The sequence below is a fragment of the Coregonus clupeaformis genome, chromosome 40 (genome assembly GCF_020615455.1).
Source record: "Coregonus clupeaformis isolate EN_2021a chromosome 40, ASM2061545v1, whole genome shotgun sequence".
Lineage (NCBI taxonomy): Eukaryota > Metazoa > Chordata > Actinopteri > Salmoniformes > Salmonidae > Coregonus > Coregonus clupeaformis.
This window is the reverse complement of record NC_059231.1, coordinates 25362622-25382603: the sequence shown is the minus strand read 5'-3', so window position 1 is coordinate 25382603 and position 19982 is coordinate 25362622. Positions and strand designations below refer to the sequence as shown.

The 19982-nt window shown below is 45.0% G+C and overlaps 1 protein-coding gene across 1 annotated transcript in view; it reads left to right on the top strand.

Moving 5' to 3' along the window:
• LOC121571615 (synaptotagmin-like protein 5) overlaps window positions 1-19982 on the top strand; it is a 92270-nt gene that overhangs the window by 70333 nt on the left and 1955 nt on the right. Inside the window, exons 4-15 of the mRNA XM_041883177.1 lie at window positions 261-503; window positions 1217-1378; window positions 2735-2846; window positions 2980-3124; window positions 3921-4018; window positions 13452-13547; window positions 17060-17128; window positions 17729-17907; window positions 18845-18947; window positions 19312-19473; window positions 19585-19690; window positions 19810-19945. Of these exons, the coding sequence (XP_041739111.1) occupies window positions 261-503; window positions 1217-1378; window positions 2735-2846; window positions 2980-3124; window positions 3921-4018; window positions 13452-13547; window positions 17060-17128; window positions 17729-17907; window positions 18845-18947; window positions 19312-19473; window positions 19585-19690; window positions 19810-19945 (1611 nt within the window). The remainder of the gene's footprint in view (window positions 1-260; window positions 504-1216; window positions 1379-2734; window positions 2847-2979; window positions 3125-3920; window positions 4019-13451; window positions 13548-17059; window positions 17129-17728; window positions 17908-18844; window positions 18948-19311; window positions 19474-19584; window positions 19691-19809; window positions 19946-19982) is intronic.

Below are 19982 nucleotides of genomic sequence, written 5' to 3'. Positions count from 1 at the left end.
AAGGCATCAGGTCATGGTTTAGCACCAGTAACCGTTCTGTGTGTGTATGTGTGTATGTATTTTTTTAATGAATGACAGATGCTTCCTATTTGTTTTCAATCACTCTGCATTTATCTTCATTTGCTCTGTGACATCCTTTTCAGAGCGTTTTGACATCACCTTTAGAGACAGTTAAAGCCAGGGTTAAAGTTGGGAGGTCAGTGAATTGTACAGGGGTCAGAGGTCAGGGGACTCTGTCTGATGGTGTCTCTGATTGACAGAGAGCTGAAGGTGGTGACCGGGGAGTGGTTCTTGGAGGAGCGGTCCAAACGGTTTGACCAGGGGGCGGTGCTCAGCAGTGATGTTATCAAACAGTCTATCATGAGCAGCCCCGCTGGAAGCCCCCACAGGAAGTCCCCAGCGCCAGGCGACACAGTCCACACACCTGAGAGGCCTGACAAGTCCAAATCAGGAAGAAGCGCCGTAAGGAACCTGGTGGATGGTGCCAAGAGGAAAGGGAAAGGGTGAGAAACACACACAGGTACTGTATGTACACACACAGGGTTGAGCTGGATTACTTCAACATATAATCAGTTGGAAATTACAGATTGGCAATTTACAATTTAATCAATGACACAGGAGAAGATCACTGCACAGAGTTAATATGATGACTAGTCTACTACACAGGCAGGTGGAGAATGGGCCATCATCAGAGAATGTGTTTCCCATTGCATTCTGACTGGTTGGGTTAGTAGGCTTCCAGGACACACCTGGCCCACTGGCCACTCAACACACAGTTTTCTGGACTCCAATGAGACAAAGATTTATCACATTATCATATTGATATTTGATTAAGTAATCCAAAATGTAATCAGCATCTGGGCTGATTACAGCTACTTAATTTGTGTAATCTGATTACTTAATGTAATCATTTACGTAATGTAATCAATTACTACAGTCTTAGAATAAAAGGTGCTATCTAGAACCTAAAAGGGTTCTTTGGCTGTTCCCATATAGGAGAACCAAAAATAGTTCTACCTGGAACCAAAAAGTGTTATCCTATGGGGACAGCCAAAGAACCCTTTTGGAACCCTTTTTTCTAAGAGTGTACCCAACCCTGCGACACACACGCGTACACACAGACACACACACACAAATGCACACGCACACACACTGACGTATCACACACACACCACAGGCTGATTTGTAAAATTATCAGCTGTGTGTTGAATCCCAGGATGCGGATGGAAAAGAGGGGCAGCTGTCCCAGCCTGAAGCCAGAAAACGAGGTGGACGGTGGGAGTGTGTTTCCTTCTGTCCCCGACACAGACACATACAGTGTACACAGCGCCCGGTCCGCACCACGCTCCACAACCCGCTCTGCACCTCACTCACACAGGTGAGGCCAAACCACCAAACCACACCCATACAAGTAAAAACATTTTTAAAAAGGTTTTATTGTCACATACACCGTGGGCACATCTCCATTGTCTATAGTGGCTTATTGACTTAATCTCCTTCATTTACACTCATTTGAAGTTACAGGATAGGTGAAAGCAGCACATCTGTTTTAGGCAATAACTAAAGCTGTAGAGATTGGGTGTGACGAGAAGATGATTGATGACCAGTGGTTAAATTGAAAGTACTAACCCTAAACCTAGAATGGTAATTCAATCGAGTACAGGCTTAACTGAATGAACAACAAAGATGGAATGCAATATTACATTTAAATAGTTTGGGGAATGGCCTTGTCTCCGAGGGAAGATCCTCTGAGCCAGATAATGTGATGGCAGGTAGTTGACATATAAATACATGCAAAGATTTACGCCCATTGGTGAATATGGTGTAATTGCAGAACACAATTCGGGGTGTTTCTTGATGTGGGTGTTCCCTGATATCAGGAAACGCCAATTGATACCTGTCAATGGTCAGTTCCGATATCATGAGACTGATGGTTTCTCGACACAGATGAATTGTTTACATAGCAGGTTAGGATAACTAACGTGGCAGGTTAGGATAATTAACACAGCAGGTTAGGTGAATTAGCGTCGCAGGTTAGGAAACTGAGGTTAATGTTAGGAAAAGGGTTAGGGTTAGCTACAATGCTACAGTTGTCTACAACTGTTGTCCCCGACACGAAAGAAACAGCCACAGACCAATGGCGAGCATCAATGGGTGTAGCTTGATATCAAGAAACGCCTATATCAGAAAATGCCCCTAATTGCGCTCTGAATTACACCCTTCTCCCATTGGTTGAGAGAGAGGAAGGTGATAATTGCAAGAGTGAGCCCATAGGTTGAACAGCAATCATGAGGAATGTGCATTATTGTGCGGTGCTTACAGGCTATATAATACATTTGTCTCCATTCCCACTATACCTGTATAATAGGAAACAAAGTTAATTATGTTATGCTGACTGGATGAAGTTAAACGAGCATTCAGACCAGCCTTCCTGTTTGAACTTTTGTAAACTACATTACATTGTAATTACATCTATAAGCCTTAATCCTAACCCCAACCCTAACTCTAACCCTAGAATGGTAATACATTGTACTTACAGCAGTAACCCTAGCCATAACCCAAACCCAAACCGTTGCTTCATGTCAACACCCTGATCCAACCCTGACCCTGATCATCAGAATCTCAAATGGGTTATTCCAGTGTGTATGATGTGTAATGTGATGGTTTGTATTCTGTGTTGTCCTCAGGGGTAGTACTGTGTAATGTGATGGTGTGTATTCTGTCTTGTCCTCAGGGGTAGTGCTGTGGTTCTGGAGACCTCAGGGTTCCCTACTGTACCCAACAACCTACGCTCCCAAACCCCGGAGAGGGACAGGTTCCCTACACCCAGCAGCAAGAGCAGGAGGGTCAGGGTCAGCTACCCAACAGACACACACACACACACATATTTTCATGCACTCATAAACACACACACACACACTCATAGAATGTGTGATTTTTAACATACCTCTGTCTGTGTGTGTGTGTATGTGTGTGCAGCCGGAGGGAGCGGAGAGCGTGGCTAGTTTCCGCTCCAGTGACAGCGTATTTGACAAGATGTCCGACACTGTCCCCGGGCATGGCAGGACAGAGTCTGGCACCACCACCCCCACCATCGCTGTCTCCAGGGCCTCCGTGTCATCAGGTATCGTCATGACAACACACTCCTCACACCTCCACCATGTGTGTATGTGAACACCAAATTCACTTGTTTACTGAGTTTGAATCTGACAGGGGAGCATGAAGAAGATGAAGATGAAGCATTTAATGTCATGGTTTTTATGGAGGTGTGTCAGAAGGTTAGGAAGTGTTCTATTAGATTGGGAGCAATGGAGCCTGGTCCTTCGATCGTCAGGGAGAGTTGTAGCACCTTGTAAAGGATGGAGTTTACGCATTAAACTATCACTAACACTGCCAAGGGCATAAGTCATTACAGCTCCTATGTTGCTCTCACCCTCTGCCTCTCTCTCTCTCCCTCCTCTTTCTTTCTTTCTTTCTTTCTTTCTTTCTTTCTTTCTTTCTTTCTTTCTTTCTTTCTTTCTTTCTTTCTTTCTTTCTTTCTTTCTTTCTTTCTTTCTTTCTTTCTCACTCTCTCTCGATTGCTCTCTTACACTCACACCCACTCTCCTCTTCTTGTTTCTCATTGTCTCCCTCCCTACATTTCCTCTCTCCTCCCTTTCTCTCTTTGCCCTTTTCTCTACTCAGACACCTTTCTCATCTCACCCAGTAACAGCTGGCTGTTGTAGCAGCATATGGCGCTCTGTCACATGTTAGCATTTCATAACAACTCTAATTAATGTCATTAGGCATGGCTGTGAAAGTACTGAGGAGAACTGTCTGTATGTGTGGCTGTGGGAAGGTAATACCTTGTCACTCCCTCCTCTCATCTCTCTCTCACTTTCCATCTCTCTCTTGCTCTCTCTCTCTCTCTCTCTCTCTAGATCGTAGTCGTTCTGAGGTGGACCTGTCTGTTCCTGGTTCTGCAAGTGATGAGGCCCTCAGTCTGAGGAGCCGCTCTGTCCCTGGGCTCAATGACACGGTACACACACACACACAAGGCTCCCATCTTTTGTGTCCATCTCTATGGCAATATAATCACACAGCAAATTGTCCAGTGTTACATAGTGTTGATTTTTCAGTGTAACATTTCTAGTGTTGATTCAGGTGTTAAATTAACTCTGTAAGTGTTGAATTAACACTCATTGGTTTAACATAACCCCAGTGTTGGTGTTAAAGTGGAACTGACAGCATTTTAGCAAGGTGGTAAGGGTAGGCAACAACACGTCTGCCACGCTGATCCTCAACACTGGGGCCCCTCAGGGGTGCGTGCTTAGTCCCCTCCTGTACTCCCTGTTCACCCACGACTGCGTGCCCAAACACGACTACAACACCATCATTAAGTATGCTGACGACACAACAGCCTGACCACCGACAACGATGAGACAGCATATAGGTAGGAGGTCAGAGACCTGGCAGTGTGGTGCCAGGATAACAACCTCTCCCTCAATGTGAGCAAGACAAAGAAGCCGATCGTGGACTACAGGAAAAGGCGGGCGGAACAGGCCCCCATTAACATCGACGGGGCTGTAGTGGAGCGGGTCGGGAGTTTCAAGTTCCTTGTTTTCCACATCACCAACTAACTATCATGGTCTAAACACACCAAGACAGTCGTGAAGAGGGCACGACAACACCTTTTCCCCCTCAGGAGACTGAAAAGATTTGGCATGGGTCGCCAGATCCTTCAAAAGTTCTACAGCTGCACCATCGAGAGCATCCTGACCGGTTGCATCACCGCCTGGTATGGCAACTGCTCGGCATCTGACCGTAAGGCGCTACAGAGGGTAGTGCGTACGGCCCAGTATATCACTGGGGCCAAGCTTCCTGCCATCCAGGACCTATATACTAGGCGGTGTCAGAGGAAAGCCCAAAACATTGTCAAAGACTCCAGTCACCCAAGTCATAGACTGTTCTCTCTGCTACTGCACGGCAAGCGGTACCGGAGCGCCAAGTCTAGGACCAAAAGGCTCCTTAACAGCTTCTACCCCCAAGCCAATAGACTGCTGAACAATTAATCAAATGGACCGTGGATTGTCCCGGGCTTGTGACTGTCTAGATCCCTACTGTTTGTTGCTGTTTTCAATTTTCAAATTTTTTTGCGACCTGCCCTCTCTGGAATTGCGGGGAGTAACAGCGTAGCCTACATTGCTACCATGACAAAGACCAAAGCCGGTGGGAGTACCGTTGAAGACAGTGGTGTCTCTCTATCACAGATGAAGGATCTTTTAAATGAACAAAAATAGTTCTACAAGCAGTTGTTACAACAACAAGAAAATAGCTTCAAGTGTTGTGTCCAAATACTGGTGAAGTCAACTAATAAAAGAATGGACGACCTGACCAGAGAGGTCCAGGACCTGAAGAACAGTTTGCAGTTCTCACAGGGTCAACTCAATGAGTTTAAACAGCAAAACAGCAAGATGACAACAATCTGTAAATCATTAAGAGAAGGGACATCAGTTCTGTATGTGAATCCATGATAACAATGACAGAGAAATCTGATTATAAAGGGACAATCAAGGCGGATCAACATTGTTGTAGACGGAATTGCAGAATCTTCACATGAGACCTGGACGGAGTCTGAGGACAAAGTCAGGGAAATGATCTCGGAGAAACTGAAGATGGACCACAGGAAGATTGAGTTGGAGCGCTCCCACAGGACTGGAAAACCCACCACCGGCCCAGGTGACAGGCCCAGGCTGAAAGTCGTCAAGTTCCTGAGGTTCAAGGACAGGTAGCGGTTCTTGAAATAGCCAAGAACTTGAGGGGAACGCACATCTTCCTCAACAACGACTATCCTGAGGCTGTGCGCAAGAAGAGAAAAAAACGTATCCCGGCCATGAAAGCTGCCAGAGCGTGTGGGGACATTGCTTACATCTGATATGACAGGCTTATTGTCCACCCTCCCTCCCAAAAGCCTAGAAGGGATGAGAGAGCCGGGCCTATGGGTTCGTAGCTTTAACCCCGCAGCACACACACTTACACACACCAAATAATTAATGGACTGCTAAATGTATGTTGGTTTTTTTCTCTTGCTTTGTTTGTTCTTTTCTCTGAGAAGCTTCCCGGGAAAGGGCTGAAAATAGCCCATATTAATATATGTAACCTTAGAAATAAGGTTAATGAAATCAATAACTTGCTAACATTAGATAACATTCATATATTAGCCATTTCTGAGGCTCACTTAGATAATTCCTTTGATGATACAGCAGTAGCAATACAAGGATATAACATCTATAGAAGAGACAGGAATGCTTATGGGGGAGGTGTTGCTATGTATATTCAGAGCCATATCCCAGTGATCACAATATAGGGCCTATATCTAGGAGAACCAAGGTTCCAACAGCTGGGCCTAAAATAGTGTATAAGAGATCATACAAAAGTTTTTGCTGTGACTCTTATGTGGATGATTTAAAAAATATGTTTTGGTCTGATGTGACTAATAATGAGCATCCAGACACTGCACTCCATGGATTGATGAGGAATTGAAAAACTGTATGGTTGAAAGAGATGGGGCAAAAGGAGTGGCTAATAAGTCTGGCTGCACATCTGACTGGCTGACTTACTGCAAATGGAGAAATTATGTGACTAAACTTAACAAAAAGAAGAAGAAACTGTATTATGAAGCCAAGATCAATGATATAAAGAATGATGGAAAAAAAACTTTGCCGTACTTTAAGTTAAATTATGGGCAGAAAGACAAATTCAACTACATCTTTCAGCGAATCAGATGGCTTATTTATTACAAAACCTTTTGATGTTGCCAATTATTTTAATGATTTCTTCATTGGCAAAGTGGGCAAATTTAAGCAGAAAATGCCAACAACGAACAGTGAGCCATCGTATTCATGAATTTAAAAAAACTAATAGTGAAAGAAAAGCATTGTAAGTTTGAATTTTGTCAAGTTAGTGTGGGACAAGTGGAAAGATTATTGTTATCGATCAATAATGACAAACCTCCTGGCATTGACAACTTGGAAGGCTACTGAGGATGGTAGCTGACTCTATGGCCACTCCTATCTGTCATATCTTTAATCTCAGTCTAGAGGAAGATGTGTGTCCTCAGGCCAGGAGGGAAGCCAAAGTCATTCCGCCCAAGAGTGGTAAAGCGGCCTTTACTGGTTCTATCAGCAGACCAATCAGCTTGCTGCCAGCTCTTAGCAAACTGTTGAAAAAAATGGTGTTTGACCAAATACAATGCTATTTCTCTGTAAACAAATTGACAACAGACTTTCAGCATGCTTATAGAGAAGGGCACTGAACATGTACTACATGTAGCTCAATTGGTAGAGCATGGCGCTTGTAATGCCAGGGTAGTGGGTTCGATCCCCGGGACCACCCATACGTAAAAATGTATGCACACATGACTGTAAGTCGCTTTGGATAAAAGCGTCTGCTAAATGGCATATTATTATTATTATTACACTGACACAAATGACTGATGATTGGTTGAAATAAATTGATAATAAGAATATTGTGTGAGCTGTACTGTTAGATTTCAGTGCAGCCTTTGATATTATTGACCATAACCTGTTGTTGAGAAAATTTATGTTTTATGGCTTTTCAACCTCAGATTCAGAGCTACACTATATATACAAACGCTGGAAAATAGTAAATAGGCATTTCAATGTAATAGATTTAGCCGGTGGTAGCTTGTGGAATAGACACCGGCTGGAATGCGGTTTTAACCAATCAGCATCCAGGATTAGACCCACCCGTTGTATAATGAGGATTATAAACTGGGTGGTTCGAGCCCTGAATGCTGATTGGCTGACAGCCTTGGTACACTATATATACAAAAGAATGTGGACACCACTTCAAATTAGTGGAATCGGCTGACAGGTGTATAAAATCGAGCGCACAGCCATGCAATTTCCATAGACAAACAATGGCAGTAGAATGGATATCACTGAAGAGCTCAGTGACTTTCAAAGTGGCACCGACATAGGATGCCACCTTTCTAACAAGTCAGTTCGTCAAATTTCTGCCCTGCTAGAGCTGCCCCAGTCAACTGTAAGTGCTGCTATTGTGAAGTGGAAACATCTAGGAGCAACAACAGCTCAGCCGCGAAGTGGTAGGCGATACAAGCTCACAGAACGGGACCGCCGAGTCCTGAAGCGTCTAGTGCGGAAAAGTTGTCTGTCCTCGGTTGCAACACTCACTACTGAGTTCCAAACTGCCTCTGGAAGCAAAGTCAGCACAAGAACTGTTCGTTGGGAGCTTCATGAAATGGATTTCCATGGCCAGGCAGCTGCACACAAGCCTAAGATCACCATGCACAATGCCAATCGTCGGCTGGAGTGGTGTAAAGGTCGCCGCCATTGAACTCTGGAGCAGTGGAAACGAGTTCTCTGGAGTGATGAATCACTCTTCACCATCTCAAATCAAATCAAATCAAATCAAATTTTATTGGTCACATGCACCGAATACAACAGGTGCAGACATTACAGTGAAATGCTTACTTACAGCCCTTAACCATCTGGCACTCAGACGGACGAATCTGGGTTTGGCGGATGCCAGGAGAACGCTACCTGCCCGAATGCATAGTGCCAACTGTAAAGTTAGGTGGAGGAGGAATAATGGTCTGGGACTGTTTTTCATGGTTCGGGCTAGGCCCCTTAGTTCCAGTGAAGGGAAATCTTCATGCTACAGCAAACAATGACATTCTAGACGATTCTGTGCTTCCAACTTTGTGGCAACAGTTTGGGAACGGCCCTTTCCTGTTTCAACATGACAATGCCCCCGTGCACAAAGCGAGGTCCATACAGAAATGGTTTGTCGAGATCGGTGTTGAAGAACTTGACTGGCCTGCACAGAGCCCTGACCTCAACCCCACCGAACACCTTTGGGAATAAATGGAACTCCGACTGCGAGCCAGGACTAATCGCCCAACATCAGTGCCCGACCTCATTAATGGCTGAATGGAAGTCCCCGCAGCAAAACAAATCAAATTGTATGAGCCGAATATAACAGGTGTAGACCTTTAAAAATAAGAAATTAAAGTAACAAATAATTAAAGAGCAGCAGTAAAATAACAATAGTAAAATAACAATAGAGAGGCTATATACAAGGGGGTACCGGCACAGACTCAATGTGCGGGGGCACCGGTTAGTTGAGGTAATTGAGGCAATGCAAATAGTGTGGGTAGCCATGTGATTAGATGTTCAGGAGTCTTATAGCTTGGGGTTAGAAGCTGTTTAGAAGCCTCTTGGACCTAGACTTGGTGCTCCGGTACCGCTTGCCGTGCGGTAGCAGAGAGAACAGTCTATGACTAGGGTGGCTGGAGTCTTTGACAATTTTTAGGGCCTTCCTCTGACACCGCCTGGTATAGAGGTCCTGGATGGCAGGAAGCTTGGCCCCAGTGATGTACTGGGCCGTACGCACTACCCTCTGTAGTGCCTTGCGGTCGGAGGCCGAGCAGTTGCCATACCAGGCAGTGATGCAACCAGTCAGGATGCTCTCGATGTTGCAGCTATAGAACCTTTTGAGGCTCTGAGGACCCATGCCAAATCTTTTCAGTCTCCTGAGGGGGAATAGGTTTTGTCGTGCCCTCTTTACGACTGTCTTGGTGTGCTTGGACCATGTTAGTTTGTTGGTGATGTGGACACCAAGGAACTTGAAGCTCCCAACCTGCTCCACTACAGCCCCGTCGATGAGAATGGGGGCATGCTCGGTCCTCTTCTTTTTCCTGTAGTCCACAATGATCTCCTTTGTCTTGATCACGTTGAGGGAGAGGTTCTTGTCCTGGCACCACACTGCCAGGTCTCTGACCTCCTCCCTATAGGCTGTCTCGTCGTTGTCGGTGATCAGGCCTACCACTGTTGTGTCATCGGCAAACTTAATGATGGTGTTGGAGTCGTGCCTTGCCATGCAGTCATAAGTGAACAGGGAGTACAGGAGGGGACTGAGCACGCACCCCTGAGGGGCCCCCGTGTTGAGGATCAACGTGGCGGATGTGTTGTTACCTACCCTTACCACCTGGGGGCAGCCCATCAGGAAGTCCAGGATCCAGTTGCAGAGGGAGGTGTTTAGTCCTATGGTCCTTAGCTTGGTGATAAACTTTGAGGGCACTATGGTGTTGAACGCTGATGTGTAGTCAATGAATAGCATTCTCACATAGGTGTTCCTTTTGTCCAGTTGTGAAAGGGCAGTGTGGAATGCAATAGAGATTGCATCATCTGTGGGTCTGTTGGGGCGGTATGCAAATTGGAGTGGGTCTAGGATTTCTGGGATAATGGTGTTGATGTGAGCCATGACTAGCCTTTCAAAGCACTTCATGGCTATAGACGTGAGTGCTACGGGTCGCTAGTCATTTAGGCAGGTTACCTTTGTATTCTTGGGCACAGGGACTATGGTGGTCTGCTTGAAACATGTTGGTATTACAGACAGACAGGGAGAGGTTGAAAATGTCAGTGAAGACACTTGCCAGTTGGTCAGCGCATGCTCGGAGTACACGTCCAGGTAATCTGCCTAGCCCTGCGGCCTTTTGAATGTTCACCTGTTTAAAGGTCTTACTCACATCGGCTATGGAGAGCGTGATCACACAGTGGTCCGGAACAGCTGATGCTCTCATGCATGTTTCAGCGTTACTTGCCTCGAAGCGAGCATAGAAGTAACTTAGCTTGTCTGGTAGGCTCGTGCCACTGGGCAGCTCGAGGCTGTGCTTCCCTTTGTAGTCTGTAATAGTTTGCAAGCCCTGCCACACTGCCAACGAGCGTCAGATCCGGTGTAGTACGATTCGATCTTAGTCCTGTATTGACGCTTTGCCTGTTTGATGGTTCGTGGGAGGGCAAAGCTTCCGGGTTAGAGTCCCGCTCCTTGAAAGTGGCAGCTCTACCATTTAGCTCAGTGCGGATGTTGCCTGTAATCCATGGCTTCTGGTTGGGGTATGTACGTACAGTCACTGTGGCAACGACATCATCGATGCACTTATTGATGAAGCCAGTGACTGATGTGGTGTACTCCTCAATGCCATCGGAAGAATCCCAGAACATATTCCAGTCTGTGCTAGCAAAACAGTCCTGTAGCTTAGCATCTGCATCATCTGACCACTTTTTTATTGACCAAGTCACTGGTGCTTCCTGCTTTAGTTTGTGCTTGTAAGCAGGTATCAGGAGGATAGAATTGTGGTCAGATTTGCCAAATGGAGGGCGAGGGAGCGCTTTTTACGCGTCTCTGTGTGTGGAGTAAAGGTGGTCTAGAGTTTTTTCCGCTCTGGTTGCACATTTAACATGCTGGTAGAAATTAGGTAAAACGGATTTAAGTTTCCCTGCATTAAAGTCCCCGGCCACTAGGAGCGCCGCCTCTGGATGATCATTTTCCTTTTTGCTTATGGCCGTATACAGCTCATTGAGTGCGGTCTTAGTGCCAGCATCGGTTTGTGGTGGTAAATAGACAGCTATGAAGAATATAGATGAAAACTATCTTGGTAGATAGTGTGGTCTACAGCTTATCATGAGATACTCTACCTCAGGCGAGGTAATGTTCCAACACCTAGTGGAAAGCCTGTTATATCAGCAAAAGGGGGACCATCTCCATATTAATGCCCATGATTTTGGTATGAAATGTTTGACGAGCAAGTATCCACATACTTTTAGCCATGTAGTGTACTACCAGACACAAATGAGAGAACACCTCACTGACCATTTTAGAGTCGCGCTAGCAGAGCTGGTTAGGCTGTTACATGTTATCTAGAGCGTTCGTGATTAACAAAAACATTTTTTGTCTACATTTACTGAAACCGGTCATATACAGCGGGTGTTGCGTGTTCCTCAATTAATCAGTTATTCTGCACTAGCAGAGTGAATTTGCGAACGCAAGAGATATGCTAACTGGACAAAAGTTGTTCAAGTTCTTGCTAGCTAACCAAATGACACCTGCATCTCGAGCTGTGTATAGCCACCGAAAAACAATATGAGGGGAAATATTCAGTCGCTCACCCACTCCTCTAATGACATGACATCCTCCTAGCAGCTAGCTAGCTATCTAGCTAATGTTAGGCTCCATGTTTTTAGCTTGATACATAAATAGATATGCTAGCCTATTAGCCACGTTATGATTGACTTGTGATCATTGCCCTTGCTAGTTTGATTGTATTGACATTCCCAGCCTTAGTTACATTCGTCCGTTTATGTCCAAAATATTGAGTCATTGAAACTGAAACAGTGCATCCCGAATGGAGGCAGCAAACAATGTACCAGGCCAGCTGTGATTTACAACCTGGTAGCAATATTTTTTGGACTACCAAGACATGTATTGGTGAATTATATTAATCATGCACTGAACTGCAGTCTATTCTGCCAACAATGCCTTAGTGTACGTCATGGAATGTTGAGTCAAATAGGACCTATTTTTAAAATCTCTTATAAAGTTGGTTTTGTGCCATAAACTGGGAATTTGATATTTTTGACTGATATTATGTCTGTCTGTTTGTTTCATATCTGCAAAGTAGTTAAAATGCTGTCAGTTCCACTTTAATAACAAGTGTTTAGTGTGAGAGTTGAATTGTGTCAGTTTTTACTCTATCATATTTCCCAGCATGCTCTACTGCAGTTAGATTTTTTTGCATTGTTTTTACTATCTGTGTTTTTGCATGTACATTGATTGATTGATTAATCTTATGCTACACAGCAAATGTTCCAGTGTTAAATCAACTCTGACAGTGTTAAATGTAACACTGGGCCAGTGTCTTAACGGGTCCACACGTTTGAGTGTTAAATTAACACTGTGCTTAGTGCTGACGCTGTTACACTTTGTCAGTGTTAGGGAATTAACACTTTCAGTGTTATGCAATAACACCATTGGTGCAAACTATACACACTTCCTAGTGTTAAAATACTATATGAGGTGTTATCGCATAACACTGAAAGTGTTAATTCCCTAACACTGACGAAGTGTAACAGCGTGGTAATTTAACACTGGTCTGTCTGATTAACACAACTGTATGAATGAGATATGAGCTTCAATAAGGAGCCCAGTTAGGAGTTAATTAGTGAGTGTAGGCTCACATCAAAACCTGCTCGGTAGCAGGGCTGAAGGCTGTGTGGTGAAGCAGGTGTAGATCTTAACCACTGGCTTAGAGTCACTACTCCTCCGTATTTACTGTAAGTGTGCATTTGAATAAGCAGTCTGATCTGTCTACACGTGTGAGTACACACACTCACACACATGCATGGGCACACACATGCACAGGCACACACGCACGCGCACACACAGACTCGCAAAGAGCTCAAAGACAGTATGTGTGATGAGTGGGTCATCTTATTAACCCACTATGTCCTGACCTGTCTGATTGAATTTAAAGTTGCCACAGGGAACAGACTGATATGATATGTTGACACTGTATGGCCTCCTTACTGAGAATCTACATAGAGATTGAATGGGCTGATGTCTCCTCTGATGGTTTCTGTGTTCCACAGGAGTTTAATAATGATGAGAAAGACGAGGACATCGATGCTCTGATGTCGGCACACAGCAAGGCCACCAGCCGACGCGTGAGCAGCGCTATGTCCACGGTAATACCCCGTGGTATCGCTAACACACAATGCTCAAAACAATTACTCTGTCATACTCTGGCACACAGACAGACAGAGTGACATACACGCAGACAGACTGGCACACACATCCACACACACACACACACACACACAGAGAAAGAGTCCATAAAGAGGGATGAGTGTGAACTGTGTCAACAGGGCCAGTGGCCCCAGGGCTGAGGAACAGCAGGGCAGTGTCACAAACACAGCTCACAGCAGAGCTCACATATACAGTGGGGAGAACAAGTATTTGATACACTGCCGATTTTGCAGGTTTTCCTACTTACAAAGCATGTAGAGGTCTGTAATTTTTATCATAGGTACACTTCAACTGTGAGAGACGGAATCTAAAACAAAAATCCAGAAAATCACATTGTATGATTTTTAAGTAATTAATTTGCATTTTATTGCATGACATAAGTATTTGATACATCAGAAAAGCAGAACTTAATATTTGGTACAGAAACCTTTGTTTGCAATTACAGAGATCATACGTTTCCTGTAGGTCTTGACCAGGTTTGCACACACTGCAGCAGGGATTTTGGCCCACTCCTCCATACAGACCTTCTCCAGATCCTTCAGGTTTCGTGGCTGTCGCTGGGCAATACGGACTTTCAGCTCCCTCCAAAGATTTTCTATTGGGTTCAGGTCTGGAGACTGGCTAGGCCACTCCAGGACCTTGAGATGCTTCTTACGGAGCCACTCCTTAGTTGCCCTGGCTGTGTGTTTCGGGTCGTTGTCATGCTGGAAGACCCAGCCATGACCCATCTTCAATGCTCTTACTAAGGGAAGGAGGTTGTTGGCCAAGATCTCGCGATACATGGCCCCATCCATCCTCCCCTCAATACGGTGCAGTCGTCCTGTCCCCTTTGCAGAAAAGCATACCCAAAGAATTATGTTTCCACCTCCATGCTTCACGGTTGGGATGGTGTTCTTGGGGTTGTACTCATCCTTCTTCTTCCTCCAAACACGGCGAGTGGAGTTTAGACCAAAAAGCTCTATTTTTGTCTCATCAGACCACATGACCTTCTCCCATTCCTCTTCTGGATCATCCAGATGGTCATTGGCAAACTTCAGACGGGCCTGGACATGCGCTGGCTTGAGCAGGGGGGACCTTGCGTGCGCTGCAGGATTTTTAATCCATGACGGCGTAGTGTGTTACTAATGGTTTTCTTTGAGACTGTGGTCCCAGCTCTCTTCAGGTCATTGACCAGGTCCTGCCGTGTAGTTCTGGGCTGATCCCTCACCTTCCTCATGATCATTGATGCCCCACGAGGTGAGATCTTGCATGGAGCCCCAGACCGAGGGTGATTGACCGTCATCTTGAACTTCTTCCATTTTCTAATAATTGCGCCAACAGTTGTTGCCTTCTCACCAAGCTGCTTGCCTATTGTCCTGTAGCCCATCCCAGCCTTGTGCAGGTCTACAATTTTATCCCTGGTGTCCTTACACAGCTCTCTGGTCTTGGCCATTGTGGAGAGGTTGGAGTCTGTTTGATTGAGTGTGTGGACAGGTGTCTTTTATACAGGTAACGAGTTCAAACAGGTGCAGTTAATACAGGTAATGAGTGGAGAACAGGAGGGCTTCTTAAAGAAAAACTAACAGGTCTGTGAGAGCCGGAATTCTTACTGGTTGGTAGGTGATCAAATACTTATGTCATGCAATAAAATGCAAATTAATTACTTAAAAATCATACAATGTGATTTTCTGGATTTTTGTTTTAGATTCCGTCTCTCACAGTTGAAGTGTACCTATGATAGACATTACAGACCTCTACATGCTTTGTAAGTAGGAAAACCTGCAAAATCGGCAGTGTGTCAAATACTTGTTCTCCCCACTGTAGATACAGCACTTGCTAGGAGCCAGGTCCATTAGTCTAAACTCGCAGGTTTTTTGTTAAATACTGTATTACAGTATGTATAGCATATGTATGTATGCTATGCACTCGTAGAACCTGGGTTCACAACATTTGAATTTATTTTCTCACAACACATTTTGCCACTGGGATAATAAAGGGCACGATTGGTAGATTTTTTAAACATACTGGCTTAATATACAGTACTTACAGTATAAGAACATACACAGCAAATTCTTCAGTGTTAGATCAACACTGAGAGTGTTACATTTAACACACTGGGGTTCTTTTACACCAATGAGTGTTAATTTAATACTGAAAAATCAACGGTAGGTAACACTGGCCAATTTGCTATGTACTGTCATTGCTGGCTTATCTACGTATTTATGCCACTGAACCCCCCTCAGTGTTATTCTGAGACATTGCTATGTTAACAAGAGACAAACACATCCCCTGCCTGTCTGACATTTATGATTTCACCCCAGACATGACTAACAACATTAATTCTGACCGTGGGATCTGCTCCCAATAACAGCAGAGGTGGAGGCCCATGATTACGGAGATTATTCAGATGAATAGTGACTGGCTTCTGTGAATCTCCCTGCTCGAAAATAATATATGAATAGAACACAATGTTTAATGATTGCTGTGTTAGGGATGGATATGGGTGGATGAGGGAAACACACACACATTTACATTACATTTTAGTCATTTAGCAGACACTCTTATCCAGAGCAACTTACAGTTAGTGAATACATATATATATTTTTTTATACTGGCCCCCCACCCTGGCGTTGCAAACGCCATGCTCTATCAACTGAGCTACATCCCTGCCGGCCATTCCCTCCCCTACCCTGGACGACGCTGGGCCAATTGTGCGCCGCCCTTGAGTCTCACGGTCGCGGCCGGCTGCGACAGAGCCTGGATTCGAACCAGGATCTCTAGTGGCACAGTTAGCACTGCGATGCAGTGCCTTAGACCACTGCGCCACTCAGGAGTATACACACAAAATAGATATCTACAGCAACAATTATTCCTATAATGTTCATGTACACTATGAGTAATATTCATCATAACTGAAGCCCAGAAAGGTTGCTCCTCATTTTATCCACTAAAACACATTTACATTTTAGTCATTTAGCAGACGCTCTTATCCAGAACGACTTACAGTTAGTGAGTGCATACATCTTTTCATACTGGCCCCCCGTGAGAATCGAACCCACAACCCTGGCGTTGCAAGCGCCATGCTCTACCAACTGAGCACCCATTGCTCTACCCAGACCTGTTGCTTTGGTCCAAGCACCTGTGTGTAGTTGCCTTTGATATTTACTGGTGCTGTCAGCCTGCTTTGTCCGTCCCTGTTTATTCATATTTACCCCGGAGGAGATCTAATCAGCTCCTACTTCATCTGATAATCACCATGGCAACCCTGCTAGATTCTGTTTTGTGTCACAGCGTCTGGTGATGGGGTGTCTGGGGTTTCTGCTCTTGTACTTTGGGTCTTTCCTCTTGTCTCTGTCCTCTTTACACTTTCACAAGTATCACCTCTCTTCCCTCCTCTCTCCCTCCTTTCTCCCTACTTCTCTGTCTCCTCCTCCCCCTGCTGGCTCTGGTCTATTCTTCCTCTGGCTGCTAGTCTTCTACTCCTGGCTCAGAGAGAAAATGGGGCTACCTCAGTGTCCCTGGCGACTCGGACGCAGAGACTGTGAGTCCTTGCCTCCTTGTGTGTGCATGCTTGCATGTGTGTGCCCCACTTATTGTGAATATATTTCCACCAAGCAGTGCCGCTCTGCTCCAATCGCTGCCACTGACTGCCTAAATTGGTCATTCATCATACTGGCTCATTCTATGACATAAATTAGATCATCTTTAGGATTTTACATTCGCCAGCCAGACCCATCTCACATCAAATGACTCAATCTGTCCATTCTGCATTTTTACCTTCAGAAAGACTAAAGGCTATCCAGGCCTCCATCTGTCTTACTCTCTTCCTGTCCTCTCCTCCTTTTCCCTCCACTTCTTTTTTAAATGTCCCCCTGCTCTGGCTGTCCTCTTCTCTCTCCCTCATCTGTTCTGATTCTCTACCCCGATCCTCTACTTCTTTGTCCTCCATTCTGTTATTTTCCTCTCCCATCTCCCCCCTCCTCTATTACACTCTTTTAATTGTTTTGCTGTCTCCTACCCCTCACTTGCTCTCTGACTACCCATCTCCTCTCTCTTTTCCCTCTCCTCTCTATTCTATCTAACCTCTCTACCCTTCTCTCGCCCCCTCTCCCCTCCTCTTCCCCCTCTCTTCTCCTCACAGAGTAGTCTGAACAGTATGATGAGTATGTACAGTGAGACCGGTGACTATGGCAACGCCAATGTGAGCGGGGAGCTGCTGTTGAACATCAGCTACAGCTATAAGACAGGCGCGCTCAATGTCCTGGTGAAAGAGTGTCGCAACCTGGCCACTGGGGATGAAAGGAAGCAACGCACAGACGCGTAAGGGCACACACGTACACACTGAAGAACCAACACTCTAAGAACAAAAAAGTTGCTATCTAGCACCAAAAAGGGTTCTTCGGCTGTCCCCACAGGAGAATCCTTTAAAGAACCCCTTTTGGTTCCAGGTAGAACCCTTTTGGTTCTTAGTTGTAATGATGTCATGTCATAGTATTGTGTGGACCAGGGGAGAGTTAGTAGATAAGTGGTTTGGTGCCACGGAGTCTGCATTCCTTATGTCAGAGTAGATTACTGATGTTGATCTTAGAATAATTGATGGACAGGATATAGAGACAGGGGTAAAGGGTAATAACATCAAAGAATGGGAGTGCCCATGGAGGGTTACCGGATGTTCGTGGAGAGACTTGTAACAGAGTGTATATAGAGAGAGTGGATCTTTGTTCTGGAGTTAGGAAGATGGCAGAGGCAGGGCTATGTCTGTTATAACTAACCATGGTACCATATTAAATATATTATATAAACTCCCCATCAAAAGTGTCTAAGTACATCCTTACATTCGTAATCACTTGATACCCTAGAAACTCATCATAACATTAGTAGAACCCTTTTGGGAATAGAGTTCTACATGGTACCAAAAAGGGTTCTCCTATGGGGACAGCCACAGAACCCTTTTGGAATCCTGTTTTCTAAGAGTGTATGCTTACTGTGCCTACAGTTTAAAGAAATTACACAAACACACACACACACTAAATTATCACATATTCACACTTAAAAAAGAACACATCTCTAACAGCACAGTCCCTGACCGTCAGCTCAACTAGAACCAATCTATGACTGAAGTGTGAACTCATCATGATCCACAATGACTGTGACAGTCATGGTATGATAGAAAAACCTTAGTGAAGCCCTGGGGTGATCATATGGATACATGTCCTCCTCTGGAGTGTGGCTGAATGACTGTGTCTTCCATTGGCAGTTATGTGAAGGCTTACCTTCTCCCAGACAAGTCTCGCCAGAGCAAGAGGAAGACCAGCATCAAGACCAACACAATCAACCCTGTGTTCAATGAGAACCTCAGGGTAAGGGAGTGTTTGTGTGCACGTATGAAAAGGTGTATAGCTTGGGAGACAGTAATATGTAATGAGTTTGTTTTTGTGATCATGAGAATGTGTATCAAGTTGCCTGAAGAAAGAGTGTGTGTGTCAATAGTAGTCAGTCAGCAGGTGTTCATATTTAAAGAAATGAAGCTTGCACACTATATGCTCCTCCCATGTGTTTTCATTAACCTGCACCACAATACCTAGTGTTTCAGCCTTCGTAGCCTTCAATAGCCTTCATCAAGGCCCTGGTGTGCATGTTTTATTCCTGTATGAGCATCGACAGGAAATGTGTTTTGGTACTTAGTCCTACTCTCCATCCGTCTCTCTCGCCTGTGCTGTGTAGTATGTGATCAGCCACTCCCAGTTGGAGACGCGGACACTGCAGCTGTCTGTGTGGCACCACGACCGCTTCGGTCACAACAGCTTCCTTGGGGAGGTGGAGCTGACCTTTGACTCCTGGGAGTTTGACACCAACATGGAGGAGTGGTACTCTCTGCAGCCTAAGGTATCCTGTGTGCAGATGGACAATAGCGTATATGTGTGGATTTATACTGTATGTACTGTATGTGTGTAAGTGGTAAATGCTGTAAGTACAGTATGTTTGTTCTATGTGCAGCTGGACAGTAGTATGGACTCCACGCAGTATAAAGGGGAGCTGACTGTCGTTCTGAAGTACATCCCTGCAGAGAAGAACCTCATGCTACCCCTGGACCAAGTCCAAGGTACTCCACAATTACCCCCTCTGTTTTACCTGCCCCCAGCCCAGCACTAACACACCTGATTCAACTAATTGATTAAAGATGTTGATAAACGGAACCCTTTTGTCCTCTCCTCCTCTCAGTGAAGAAAGGCTTTCTGAAAGGAAAGAAGACCAGCATCAAGCTGCCCAAAGGAGGCATGGTGGAGCTGCTGGTCAAGGAGGCCAAGAACCTGACCGCTGTCAAGTCTGGAAGCACCTCGGACCCCTTTGTGAAAGGGTGAGACGGGTGCACCCATTTAGTTTCATGTAGAGAC